At 46.7% G+C, this 14,094-nt stretch overlaps 1 protein-coding gene and 1 pseudogene across 6 annotated transcripts in view; one reads left to right on the plus strand and one right to left on the minus strand.

Moving 5' to 3' along the window:
* The window catches only part of ANXA3 (annexin A3), a 46,724-nt gene extending 40,291 nt beyond the window's left edge, over window positions 1-6,433 (minus strand). The window contains exons 1-3 of one of the 6 annotated variants that reach the window (XM_055313081.1): window positions 6,178-6,433; window positions 5,168-5,260; window positions 3,520-3,571 (exon numbers count right to left, since the gene is read on the minus strand). In XM_055313081.1, coding sequence (XP_055169056.1) covers window positions 3,520-3,571; window positions 5,168-5,260; window positions 6,178-6,363 — 331 coding nt within the window. In that variant the 5' untranslated portion in view covers window positions 6,364-6,433. Of the gene's footprint in view, window positions 1-3,519; window positions 3,572-5,167; window positions 5,770-6,161 lie in introns of those variants that run through there. The other 5 variants (XM_055313087.1, XM_055313084.1, XM_055313082.1 and 2 more) reach the window with 5 other exon arrangements.
* A 2,578-nt stretch (window positions 6,434-9,011) lies between these two features.
* Window positions 9,012-9,474, plus strand: LOC129501766 (coiled-coil-helix-coiled-coil-helix domain-containing protein 2-like; annotated as a pseudogene).
* Window positions 9,475-14,094: the final 4,620 nt, after the last annotated feature.

The raw sequence follows: 14,094 nt of genomic DNA on the forward strand, positions 1-14,094 counted from the left end.
TCATGAATAAATAAATTAAATCTTTCTTAAAAATAATAAGAAAATAAAATTTCTCTTTCTCTATATTTCCAGAGCCTAAAACAGTGTTTGGCACACAGTAGATCTTAATAAATATTTGTTGAATGAGTAAGTGAATAAAAAATGCTTCCTTGGGCAGCCCCAGTGGCATGGCGGTTTAGCGCTGCCTTTGGCCTGGGGTGTGATCCTGGAGACCTGGGATCGAGTCCTGCGTCAGGCTCCCTGCATGGAGCCTGCTTCTCCCTCTGCCTGTGTCTCTGCCTCTCTCTCTCTCTCTGTGTCTCTCACGAATAAAAAAAAAAAATGCTTTCTTATTCTGAGTCTTGCTTCCTTTGATAATTCTCAAATGCCACTACCAGACTTTTCAGAGCTCCATGACACACTTCAAAAACCTGATTAATGCATTCTTCTTTTGTAAATGCTGTTCAGATGGGGCTGTCACTACTTCTATTTAGACATGGCTCCAGAACCTAGGTGAAGTATTTAATCAAACACGAATGGTTAAAAATGAAAGGAGCAAAGATCTGATGATGTAGGCAGGGGCAGACTTGAGAATTTTCTGTCCTTTTAACTACTCTCTTCTATTTTGTGTGAAACCTCTATGTCTCTATTAATCGTACTGTTCAGTGCTAAAATACTTGCATTTTCCAACTGCTCTGCATCCACCAAAACATAGGCATTCAAGAGAATCAAATTATACCTCCTCCCCTTCACATTCCTTGCTCTCAACCTAAAACTTTTTCCTCTTTGCCTCTGATTTACCAGGCTTTTTTTTTTTTTTACGATAGTCACACAGAGAGAGAGAAAGGCAGAGACACAGGCAGAGGGAGAAGCAGGCTCCATGCACCAGGAGCCCGACGTGGGATTCGATCCCGAGTCTCAGGATTGCGCCCTGGGCCAAAGGCCGGCGCTAAACCGCTGCGCCACCCAGGGAGATCCCTACCAGGCTTTTTCAATAGCTACTCATTAGATTTGGCAAGTTATACTTTTTATTATGATTAAATGTGAAAGAGGGGCCCTATACTTTCATGAGTGATCACATTTGTGTAAAGTTACATTTTTGTAAGATGTCTTTTATCCCTTGGTTCCAGAGTGGCTCTCCATTCCCTCTCCTGATTTATAAAGTAAAGTTTGGAGTGGGGAAGGGAAATATATAACAAGTTAAGATGTTATAACAGTTCATAATGATTACGGTGATTATGAGTTTGGAAAAATTTTAGTAGGGGGGCACGTGGGTGGTTCAGCGGTTGAGCGTCTGCCTTCAGCTCAGGTCGTGATCCCAGGGTGCTGGGAACAAGTCCTGAATCAGGCTCCCTGCGGAGAGCCTGCTTCGCCCTCTGCCTGTGTCTCTGCTTCTCTCTCTGTGTCTCTCATGGATAAATAAATAAAATCTTTAAAAAAAGAAAAATTTTAGTAGGATACTTAATGAGGATTCAAACAAACGGTAAAAGGAAGTTAGGAAATGACCAAGGAGCAAAGAGCCTGGAACATTTGCTTGAGAAAGCCAGTACCACGGAAGGCACATATAGGGAAGACATTGCTGTGCCACCTTAATAGAAAGTCACGCTCCAGCTGCGCTGGTGGGAGGGGCCCACCTGCAACGGAGGTTGTCAGAACCGCTCCAGCTTCCGGATCCAGGGGAGTAAGCGGACACACAGCACCGAGCCCAGGAAGCCGAAGCCTCACAACCCAAACTCAACGACCGCTACAACAACCGGCTGGTTCGCCACAAGACCGTGGGCGTGGAGCCCAGGGCCGGTGGCGAGGGTCTAACTGTGCTCACTAAGTGGAGATCCGGCCAGTGAAAACTTGCCACCTCCCACCTGCAGAGCGCCACCAGCAGGCACGCAGGGCCCCTCTCAGCGGCATCAGGTACCCAGTCCTGGAGACCGAGGACCGCCCGGATGTGCGCAGGACTGCCCTTCGCAGGGCCAGCGTGGCCCCGCCGCATCCAGGGCTCCTAAGCACCTGCCTGCCACTTCCAAGGCAATAGAGATAGCAACCCCTACACCTGTCACGTTCCTAAGACGTCCTAATTGGTAGGTTTCCCGAGTGCCTGCCATGGACCTAAGGGCAACCTACAGGGGCCCTTGGTCCAAAGAGCACAAAGCGATAAGATATCAGGGTTTCTCATCAGCGGTTAAGTAGGAGAACAACATGCCTGACCAGAGATATATGCAACATTTCCAAACAAAGGAAATAGTTATGCAACACAGATTGTTGACTCATCTGCAACAATGAGAGGGCTGCAACACCTAGCATACACCGACCTAGGAAACCAGCTATTCTTTATCTTCACCCGCAAAGTACTACAACAGCAACCAAAGGCTTCTCTCTCGATCATATCACTCCAATAAACTCACCATCCACTGGGAACAACAAACTGATCTATAGTTTTGGTGAAAAGCACGGACTTACTTGATTGCTTATTTGTGTTTAGGTGTGTACATGCTTTTGTGTATAAGAGGGGAAAAGAGAACAGAATATTTACAGAAATCTCAGGGTGCTTTTTAAATTATGGTAACAACAACCAAAACGTGCATAGGGGCAGCCCCGGTGGCGCAGTGGTTTAGCGCTGCCTGCAGCCCAGGGCGTGATCCTGGAGACCCTGGATCGAGTCCCACGTCAGGCTCTCTGCATGGAGCCTGCTTCTCCCTCTGCCTGGGTCTCTGCCTCTCTCTCTCTCTCTCTCTGCATCTCTATGAATAAATAAATAAAATCTTTAAAAAAAAATGTGCATAAAAGGAAGTTGACCACATTAACCATTTTTAAGCCTAAGTTCAGCAGTGGTGAGAAAATTCACATTATTGGGAAACAGATCTCCAGAACTTTTTCATTGTGCAGAACTGAAATTCTTTACTCATTAAGCAAACAAATCCCTTTCAGTCTCTGGCAACCACAACCCTATTCTTAGTCTCTAAGAATTTGACTTCTTTAGATGCCTCATATAATGGAATCATAGTATTTTGTCTTTTTATTACTGGTTTATATGCAGTTAAGTAGATCAATATTTTTCTTTTAGGCTTTTGGTTGTGTCATGGTTGTAACTGTCTTTCCTACTCCACGATACTTTTTAACATTCACCCATATTTCATCTCTTTCATTTCAGTATTTTATCCATCTGGAATGCATTTTAATGTATGAAGGGAGAAGGAATACAGATTTATTTTTACCCAAATGGCTAGAAATTTCCCTAACATTATTTACTGAATAAGCCATCTTTTCCTAATATGAAATTAAATACTATCATATAAACTCCCAAATCACCTACTGAATTTACTGTTATTAACCTCTGCTTCAGTGTCATCACAAATTATTTTAAACATGTACCTCTACAATACCTGTTTATATTTTATTATTTTTAGACATCCCCTAGCTTTTTTGGCATGTTATATTTTCAAATCAACCTTTTATCAACTTTCAAAAATTTTTTTAAGTTTTGACTTTCTGTATTTTGAGTTGACTAAATTACTGTATTATGAAGGCTTGAGTTTTACTTACCCAGATGGAAGCCATGATATCCCACCTTTGCTTGAGTTAAGATCACACTAACCTATTAAAAGAAAAGGATTACTAAACAGAATAAATATGGGATTCAGAATACGATAATCTCAGGATAGCCCTAATCTTTAGATTCTCCAGAAAACAGAAGTCAACATTCAAAGAGAAACCATCTCAGTAAGACAATGTGTCTCTAACATCAAACTAAGCAAACATTTACTGAGCACCTACTATATACAAGGGGCTGTGCTGGACATGGGAAGGGGTCAAAGCAAAAGAGAAAAAAATCTGTGTGCTTAAGGGGTTTACATACATGTTTCCTGGAAAGCAAATTCTTGACTCGTTTAAAAATCCAACAGAACTATGTTGATTACTGAGTTCTTTTAACCAGGAGAGACACCATCGTGGGGAACAACAACAGAAACAGAAATGGTCTCCCCTGACCCCATCCTCAAACAAATTTTAGCTGGCTTCAATTTGATTCTGTGTGTTTGATTGTGTTATCTTCATTTACATTTTACAAGGCTCCAAACCTACGCCTGTTACAAACAGACATGCCTGCTCTTTGAGGAGGCAGTCTAGCTCCTGGTAGGCCACAGCGGTTAGAAGGGCAATTTTTTGGTGGAGCCCTATTGGGAACCCAGGCGCTTTTCATATGTAGACGTTATCCAAACATGCTGGCATATCTCCAGGGTTGATTTAGAAATGCAAGTTGCTGCCACCAATCCTGGGAACAAAATATTCTAAAAATTCAATGATAGCCCCAGAAGAAAGTTCAGTAGGAAATTACACTAGTTGTCCCTGTTCATGTTTAGCCTGATTTTCTCAGGTCCTCTGTAGCCCAGGGCGGTGGGCTTTCTGGTTACCAGGTCTAACGCCATATCCCTCTAGATACATAGTGGATAAAAGGTATCACTACTTCTGATTTTGCCTCTTAAAGCCCAATTTCTTTGAGCTTTGGTTTCCGCATCAGTAAAAAGGGTAGAGAGGGGCCTGCTCCTGGCATAGACTGAAATCACACGTGTAATGGTATCAGCTAGCATTTTGAGTTCTCACTATGTGCCAGGTAACATACAAAGCACTGGAAGGTCAATTCCACAAGAGTTTTTGTCATGTTCGTTCATTGGGGCATAAAAGGCACCAAAAACATACTTATCGAATGAATGATCTGCTGTGAGCTCACAGCAGGCTAGGGAGCTAGGTGTCGTCGACAACGTCTCCACTTTGCATATAAAGAGGCTGGGCACAGAGAGGGTAGCAAGGATGTTCCAACCGACCACAGGGCGGTGGGTGTCCCGCTACCGAGTCTGGACACGCACAGTCCACAGGTATGAACTTAACTCCCCTGCGGCTGCCTACGCGAGTGCCCGTCCCACACTGGCGCAGCTGAAACATCAGTTCAGTAGGGCTGATGTAGGAGACTTCGTAAATCATTAATAATCATTACTGATCTCAATTTTAAGAAGTAAAGAAATCACTCCGCAGCGGAGGCGAAGTGACCTAACAACAGGACTTTAAACATCCTTCTCCGGGAGGGCTCTGAGCATCTCCAGCCTTTCCTTTACTTCATCTTCCCTCCCTGTTTCTTAGCGGATGGCTCGGCAGCACCCCCACGGCTCCGAGAACAAGTTTCTGGGTGTCTTGTCACCTTGGAAGCCCCTTTCTTGTCCCTCTGAGGTTTTCTGCCTTCGTAGAGCCGACGGGAGACCTCTGGAGAACGACGCTTGAACGAGCGACAGCTCTGTGAAGTGGATAAAGCCTGGGGTAAGCCGGCGGTCCCCGGGGCGGTCCTGACGCCGGGGCGGAGCAGCGAAGCCCAAGGCCCGGGGGAGGATTCCCGTCAGCGGCAGCCAAGGGCCCTTCGGGGACCCGGAGCCGGGCGGCCCCGCCGGCTCCTCCACCGGCCGCTCGGCTCGCGTCGGGGCCCGAACCCGCGCCCACGCAGGCGCCGCGGAAGCTCGAGCACGGCGCGGGGGGGGGGGGTCTTCGGCGAAGAGCGAGCTCCCCCGGTTCCCCACGCTCTATTCACGTCCTTCCTCCGCCTCCAAAAACTAAGGCGAGCGAACCAAAGCCGACGGTCCACGGGAAGCGGGCAAAGGCGCACAGGGGCGCGTGCGGTCCCCCGGCCTCAGGCTCGCGGCTCGCGGCTCGGGGCTCGGCAGCGGCCCCTCCCGGTCCGCGGGGACCCCGACGCGGGTTCCGGCCCCGCCGCTGCCGACCCTCCGGGGCACCGCCCTTCCGCTGCCCTGCGCCGGGGGCTCTGCGCGGGGGCCCCCGCCCTGCAGCCCCGCGGGAGGGGAGGGGAGGGGACGGGAGGGGGGAGCGGGGGGCAGCGGGGGGGAGCGCCCCCACCCCCCCGCCCCCCCACCCCCCACCCGCACCCCGGCGGGGCCGCCGCACGTACCTGAGGCGCTGCAGTCCGCGGGGCGCTCGGCGGCCGCACCCCCGCCCCCCCGCCCCCACCGGGCCGCCCGCGCCCGAGTCCCGCCCCGCCCCCCGCGGAGCGGCCCCCGCGCCCCTCCGCCGCCCGCCGAGCCCGAGCTCCCCCCGCGCGCCGCGTCCGCCTCCGCCTCCGCCTCCGCCTCCGGGACGCGATCTCCCCGGTTTCGCTCGCTCCTCCACTCGCGTTAGGCTCCTCGCACCCGCCGCACCGCTCACGTTCGTCCCAGGCTCCGTAGCTTCGAGGGCGGCGCCGCCGCTCGGCCTGGACCTGGGCGGACCCGGCCCCGCGCCAGCCCGGACCCCGACCGAGCACCCGCCCTGCGTCCGGCGCAGCTCCGAGTCCTCCACGGGAGCGCGCACCGGAGCGCGGCGCAGACCGTGCAGCAGCCCCGGAAGGCCCATGCGGCTTCCCGGGGTCCGAGACAGCACCGCGAACGCAGAGCTCCCAGGAAAGCCTTCGGAGGCCGGGACGTCAGGAAGTGAAGGAACGATCGCCTTTGGTTCATACGGGGAAACTTGGGCGTCCCAGACCCCCACCCCCACCCCCACCCCCATAACCTCTCTTACGCTTTTCCGACATTTCAGACGCATCTTGCCCACAGACGCAAAGATAAATCAAAATGCTGCACAGGTGCTCCTAGATCTAGTTCAAAGCTTTGGCGACTCGAGGCGGAGATGCTCAGAGCGTCCTGGGGCCAGGAGCCCGGGCGCAGGCCCTCTGCGCCGTGCCTGCTCCCTCTATAACGGCTACTGCTAAAGAAATGCTCAAGATTATCTTCGGGTTTGCCATATTTCCCTTCTTCTTTTGGTTAGCAAAAACATGTGCTGATAGTCTCCGTATTTGCTGACGGCGAAGAGGCCTAACAAGCACTTTGGAAAGCCAGGGGATACCTGCACCGGGATCGCCCACATTTTCTAAGCGAGGAAATGTAGACAGGGAGATTAAGTAACTTCAGCAAACTCATGCAGGGAGGAAATGAGAGAACTAGATTTCTGAACCCAGGTAGTTTTGTCCTTCCTCTGCTAAGCTTATTGGCTGTCTAGTATGAGGATTTGAACCACAGAGGTGGGGAGATAACAGGGTGAAAGGGCATTCTAGGCATCTGGAATAACAAATCAAATGCAGGAGGCTAAAAACTAAAGCCCTGGTTGTGTTGAGGGAATTGTGGGTCGTTGTGTGTTGGAGGAAGTAGTAGAGAACAGTAGAAGCTACCATTTATTGGGTATCAGGCATTGGACTTACTGCCCTATTGCATCCCCTCTTTTATCCTCAAGGGAACTCTAGGGGATGCAATTTCTATCAAAATTTGCAGCAGAGGGAACAAGCTTAGAAAAGTCAAGTGATTTACCCAAAGCCACTTGAGTAAAAAGTGTCATGACTGGGATTCAGCACTGGCCTCAGCCTTTGTGTACCTTTCCTCTGGGCCGGGCTGGATCTTGAATGAATGACATACTTTAGGTATTTGGGCATATTTTAGCAGGAATAGGGAAGTACTGACAGTGTTTGAGGGAGACTGGCACAGAGATCTAATTCGTCCTCTAAAAACATAGTTAATGCAGGTTCCATAAACAATGAATCGGAAGAGAGAAGTGAATTTGAAATCCTATAGGGAGGGGCACCTGGGTGGCTCAGTGGTTGAGCATCTATCTGCCTTTGGCTCAGGTCATGATCCCGGGATCCAGGGATCAAGTCCCACACCAGGCTTACCCTCACTGCAGGGAGCCTGCTTCTCCCTCTGCTTATGTCTCTGCTTCTCTCTCTGTATCTCATGAATAAATAAATAAAATCTTTAAAAAATATATAAAATAAAATCCTATAGGGAGACTCTAGAGTCTCTGCCACTTGGGCTTCAAAAGTGAGGTGGAATTGGGACAATTGTGGGGTTTGGGTTGTTGCAAGTTGGATTTCACAGTCCAACAGCAGGCTCACCTGCTGCTGCACGCCGGCAGCCAGGTATTGTGGCCCAAATGGCAACCACTGCAGCTACCGGTGCTTTGCTTTTCACATTAGTGAAATGCAGTTAAAGGTGTAGTAGTCCACCAACAAACGTCTGAGGGCAAAAGCAAAGGATGGAGGTCAGGGTAGAACAGGTGCCCTTTTCCAGAGAGAAGCAGCTGCCACTCTAGGGTGGAGTAAATTCTAAGATTTGTTCAAGAGGCCGAGTTAAACAACAACCAAGAGGGCTGGCTGTAATCATCAAGACAGTATGATTCTGGCACAGAAAACAGACACATACATCAATGGAACAGAACAGAGAACCCAGAATTGGACCCTCAACTCTATGGCCCACTCATCTTCAACAAAGCGGGAAAGACTATCCACTAGAAAAAGGACAGTCTCTTCAACAAATGGTGCTGGGGAAATTGGACATCCACATGTGGCAGAATAAAACTGGACCATTTCCTCACACCATAAACAACAATAGACTCAAAATGGATGAAAGATCTAAATGTGAGACAAGAATCCATCAAAATCCTAGAGAACACAGGCAGCAACCTCTTTGACCTCAGCCATAGCAACTTCTTGCTAGACACATCTCTGAAGGCAAGGGAAACAAAAGCAAACATGAACTCTTGGGACTTCATCAAGATAAAAAGCTTCTGCACAGCAAAGGATACAGTCAACAAAACTCAAAGACAACCTACAGAACGGGAGAAGATATTGGCAAATGACACATCAGATAAAGGGCTAGTTTCCAAGATCTATAAAGAACTTATTAAACTCAACACCCAAGAAACAAACAATCCAATCATGAAATGGGCAAAAGACATGAAGAGAAATCTCACAGACGAAGACATAGACATGGCCAACACGCACATGAGAAAATGCTCCGCATCACTTGCCATCAGGGAAATACAAATCAAAACCACAATGAGATACCACCTCACACCAGTGAGAATGGGGAAAATTAACAAGGCAGGAAACCACAAATGTTGGAGAGGATGCGGAGAAAGGGGAATCCTCTTGCACTGTTGGTGGGAATGTGAACCGGTGCAGCCACTCTGGAAAATATTACAAACTTTTAGATGCTGTGCTGCTCTGATTAGCCATGCTGCATGGGAGCCCACCCCACGGCAGCTCCCGCACGGCCCCTCCGGCCAGCCAGGCACCTCAGATGAGAGCTGCGCCTGGACCAGCACCAGCAGCTCACCCGCAGACAGGGGCTCCACCATCTGCTGTTGGCTCACCTGGTACTGCACCCCAGCAGCCAGGTCTGGTGGTCCAAATGGCAACCACTGCAGCCGACTTGACTGTGGGCTCTGCTGTCAGGCACATGATAGGTCCTGCCATCCCCGGGGCTTCGGTGGAAGAAGTGACGCTGAGCCTTCAAGGCCTGACATCACTTACCAGGAGCCTCGGGGAACCCAGCCAGCATGCCAGCAGCAGCAGTTTGGCCCATGCCACTCTGAGATGAAACAGTTCCTGGAGTGTGCCCAGAACCAGGGTGACCTTAAGCTTTGTGAAGGTTTCAGCAACGTGCTCAGTGCAGATTTGCAAGTGGATTAGCCTAATCAAGAAAGTCAAATTGAAGATATGGAAAATCATGTCTCATGACCAAGTTAATTTAGCATAATAATTAATGGTGAAGATATAAAGTGTAAAACCACCAGTTAAACCTCTCTTTCATCATTAAATACAGATTTCTTCAGAATTGGAATGAAAAAGAGTGTTCTTAGTATAGAAGTTCATAATGGTTTGAATTTGGGGCTGGGCAAATGTTTGTGTGCCTCTTTAAGTCACCTTTTGTGATGTTATCATTTGTGAATTAATTAGAATAAAGTGATCCCCCCCCCAAAAAAAAAAGAAAAAAAACAGTATGGAAGTTCTTCAAAGAGTTAAAAACAGGGCTACATTACAACCCAGCAATTGCATTACTGGGTATTTATCCCAGAGATACAAATGTAGTGATCTGAAGGGGTACCTGCACCCCAATGTTTATAGCAGCAACAGCCAAATTGTGGAAGGAGCCAAAATGCCCTTCAACAGATGAATAAAGAAGATGGGATATATATATATATATACACACACAATGGAATATTATTCAGCCATCAAAATTTTGCCATTTGCAATGATGTGGATGAAACTATAGGATTTTTTTTGGAACTGTAGGATATTATGCTTAATGAAATTAGTCAATCAGAGAAAGACAATTATATGATTTCACTCATACGTGGAATTTAAGAAACAAAGCAGAGGATCATAGGGGAAGAGAGGAAAAAATAAAACAAGATGAAATCAGAGAGGGAGACAAACCAAAAGAGACTCTTAATCTTAGGAAACAAACTGAGGGTTGCTGGAGGGGAGGGGGTGGGGGATAGAGTAACTGGGTGATGGACATTAAACAGGGCACGTGATGTCATGAGCCCTGGGTGATATATAAGACTGATGAACCACTGACCTCTACCTATGAAACCAATAATACATTATATGTTAATCAATTGTATTTAAATAAAATAAAATAAAAAAGGGGGGGGGGAGCTGGGAACGACCTGACACAGAACGCCAAGAAGAGCACTTAGTCCGTTCGGTCTACTCTAACAGGCTACCACAGACTGAGTGGCTTTTTTTTTTTGTTGTTGTTGTTCATGATAGAGAGAGAGAGAGGCAGAGACACAGGCAGAGGGAGAAGCAGGCTCCATGCAGGGAGCCCGATGTGGGACTCGATCCCGGGACTCCAGGATTACGCCCAGGGCCGAAGGCAGGTACTAAACCACTGAACCACCCAGGGATCCCCTGACTGAGTGGCTTATTAAGTGTCAAAACACATTTCTCACAGTCCTGGGGGCTGGGAAGTCCAAGATCGAGGCTCCGGCAGGTTTCATGTCTGGTAAGGGCCCTCTTCCTGGTTTGAAGACAGTTGTCCTCTTGCTGTGCCTTCCATGGCCTAAAGGGCATGAGAGCTCTTTGGGGCCTTTTTTATAAGGGCGCAAATCCCACTCATGACAGCTCTGCCCTCATGATCTAATCGCCCCAAAGGCCCCACCTCCAAATGCCATTGCTTTGTTAGGGTAGGATTGCAATGTATTAATTTGGGGGAGATACATTCAGACCATAGCTAGCAGCTTACAACTCCCACAATCTCTTCTTAAAAAGTTACTATATAAAATTTTTAATCATGAGATATTTTAAAGATACCAACAAGAATAAATGATAGAATAATATTGACTACCTGTGTACTCATCACCCAGCTTTATCAAAGCTTAAATATTATGTTGTTTTCGTTTAGAATGTTTTTGAGATATTTTAAAAGGTAAATAGATACAACCGATGTTCCTTTTGTGCTCTTTCTGATATATTTGCTTCCCTCTTTCTCCAGAGATAACCCAACAATAAACTCAGTTACTATTTTTGTGCATGTGGTTATACTTGTTTCAAAATATTGATATGTTCATAAATATTAAATTACGCCCTTCAGTAGATTTTTAAACTTTAATGAATTGTATCATGATATATAGTCTTCCACTAGCTCTTTTAGTTCAATGCTAGCTACTCTAATAGCTACAGTCATTTTAACTGCTGGATTGTATTTCATTTTATGACTACATCATGGTTCATCCATCCTTCTTCTGATGGTGGACATTACATTGTTTCAGTATTTTTCCACTATGAATAATTTTGCAATGAACATTATTGTACATAGTTTCTTGTTCACAGGCATATGAGTTGGTGACATTATCACTTGAAAATAAAATAAGGAAAGAAAAAAGAGGGACCCCTGGGTGGCACAGAGGTTTGGCGCCTGCCTTTGGCCCAGGGCGGGATCCTGGAGACCCGGGATCGAATCCCACGTCGGGCTCCCGGTGCATGGAGCCTGCTTCTCCCTCTGCCTGTGTCTCTGCCTCTCTCTCTCTCTCTCTCTCTCTCTCTGTGACTATCATAAATAAATAAAAATAAGAAAAAAGAGAAAACACTTGAATGCTTGGTACAGGAAGCAGGTGGTTACTAGGAGAAGGTATGAAAAACTTCCAGATTAGGATACTTCAAAGACCAGGGTTTTTTTTTTTAAAGATTTTATTTATTTATTCATGAGAGACACAGAGAGAGGGGCAGAGACAGGCAGATGCAGAAGCAGGCTCCATGCAAGGAGCCCAATGTGGGACTCGATCCCAGGACCCTGGGATCACACCCTGAGCTGAAGTTCAACCACTGAGCCACCGAGGTGTCCCAAAGATTAGTTTTCAAGTGGGACAATATTGTGAAAAATTTGAGAGGATGGACGGATGTATCAGCTACTGCCACTATAATGCTATATAACAAGCCATCCTGAAATTCAAGGTCCTGAAAGAAGTCAACTAATCTCTCAGATATGCAGAATCTGGGGGCTGGGGTAGCTCTGTTCATGTGCTCATTCTAAGTTCAAGCTAAAAGGGCAACACTATCTGGCGGAAACTCTTCTGGTGATGTCAGAGTACAAGAGGGCACACGCAACTATACAAGTACTTCTCAAGCCCTTGCTTGCAACATGACTTCTAACATCTAACATCTAACAAATAGGATGGCCAGTCCTTTCTGAGTGGGATGGGTGGGTGGGCAGAGGATAATTCTGAAGAGTACCTTAACCCATCTTAGCCATATACTGAGTGGTGTTGAGGAGGGGTTGCGAGCTTCCAACATGGCCAAACGTTGTCAGATGGAACAAGGACAGCTACAGAAGCTCCTACATCCAATATTCAGGTCTGGGGACAGGTAGGAGTTTTGAAGCTCTCAACATCCCAGGAGAGTGTTAGCCATGGATATATGACTTTCCTAAGAAAAAGAGTTCAACCAATAAACCATCAAATATTATTTTGGTCTTTGAAACAACAAAATATTCAACAATTTAGTTAATTTTTTAAAGCACCAGCTGTATACCAGGTACTGTTCCAAATGTGTTGTGCACATCATCTTATTTAACTAACACCCCAACCAAATGAGGTAGGTCCTATCATGTATTATTTCTAAGAGTTGCAGAAACTGTACAGTGTAAGATCCTGGGCCAAGGTCACATAGCCAGTAAATCATGTACTTAAGATTCAAACTCGGTCGACCTGCTCCAAAGCTTATCTTAATCAGTACAATAACAAATCTACACATAACGCCAAAAGGCTGACTCAAGGCTCCCATGGGAATGAGGGGGAGGAGGAAGGACTAGCAGTTAATCTAACTGAAACTATTCTTTTATGTTCAAAAGCTCCACAGTTACAGTCACATTCTCTAATAAGAGAAACTTCCATTAATCATGATCCCTTGTTAGCTCAGTAGACAAGGGAAGAAATATAGATTAACTGCCTTTTATGGGTCCCTCCCATTTCTGGAAGGAAATTATTCAACAAAAGTGACCCATGTACAAAATGTTGGTTGACATGCAGCAGTAGGAGAGGGGCAGATGGTTTGGGTATTCTGACTTCTGTGGCTCAAAATTCTGTACCAAATTATGATGGACATGTATGGTAGGCAAAATAATGGCCAAAACAATCCCCAGAAACCTTAATATGTTACGTTACATGGCAAGGAAGAACTATGGTTGCAGACGGAATTAAGGTTGCTATCAGCTGACCTTAATATAAATATAAAGAGATTATCCTGGAATATCTACATGGGCCAAGTATAATCACAAGGGTCCTTATATGGGGGAAAGGGGAGCAGACGCTGAGCAGAAACCTCTAGAAACTGGGTAAGACAAGGAAATGAATTCTCTCTTGAAGCCTCTAGATGGCATGTAGCCTGCTGACATTGTGATGTTAGCCCACTGAGACCCAATTTGGACTTCTGACCTCTAGAACTGTAAGAAAATAAACTTTTGTCCTTTTGAGCCACTAAATTTGTGGTAATCTGTTACAGCAGCAGTAGAAAACAAACACAGCACTCCTGTGGGCATGACCTCCACCTGGGTGCTCCTACCCTCCAAGCAGTGCAGTTTGAGCTTTCTATCAGAGCCAAACAGAAATTGAATAAATCTGGTTATAGCTAAGAAAATTTAAAAGAGAAAAAGAATAGTTCAACTTCCTCAGTTAATAAAACTTTATTTTAAGATGCTTGCATGGTTGGGGTTTTTTTTAATTCTAAAAAGATGTACATCAAAGTCTTGGCTCTGAAACACCCCGCAAACCCCTCCCCCGCCCCCACCCCCGGCCTCATTCCCCTCTACTCAC

The sequence above is a fragment of the Nyctereutes procyonoides genome, unplaced genomic scaffold (assembly GCF_905146905.1).
Source record: "Nyctereutes procyonoides isolate TBG_1078 unplaced genomic scaffold, NYPRO_anot_genome, whole genome shotgun sequence".
Lineage (NCBI taxonomy): Eukaryota > Metazoa > Chordata > Mammalia > Carnivora > Canidae > Nyctereutes > Nyctereutes procyonoides.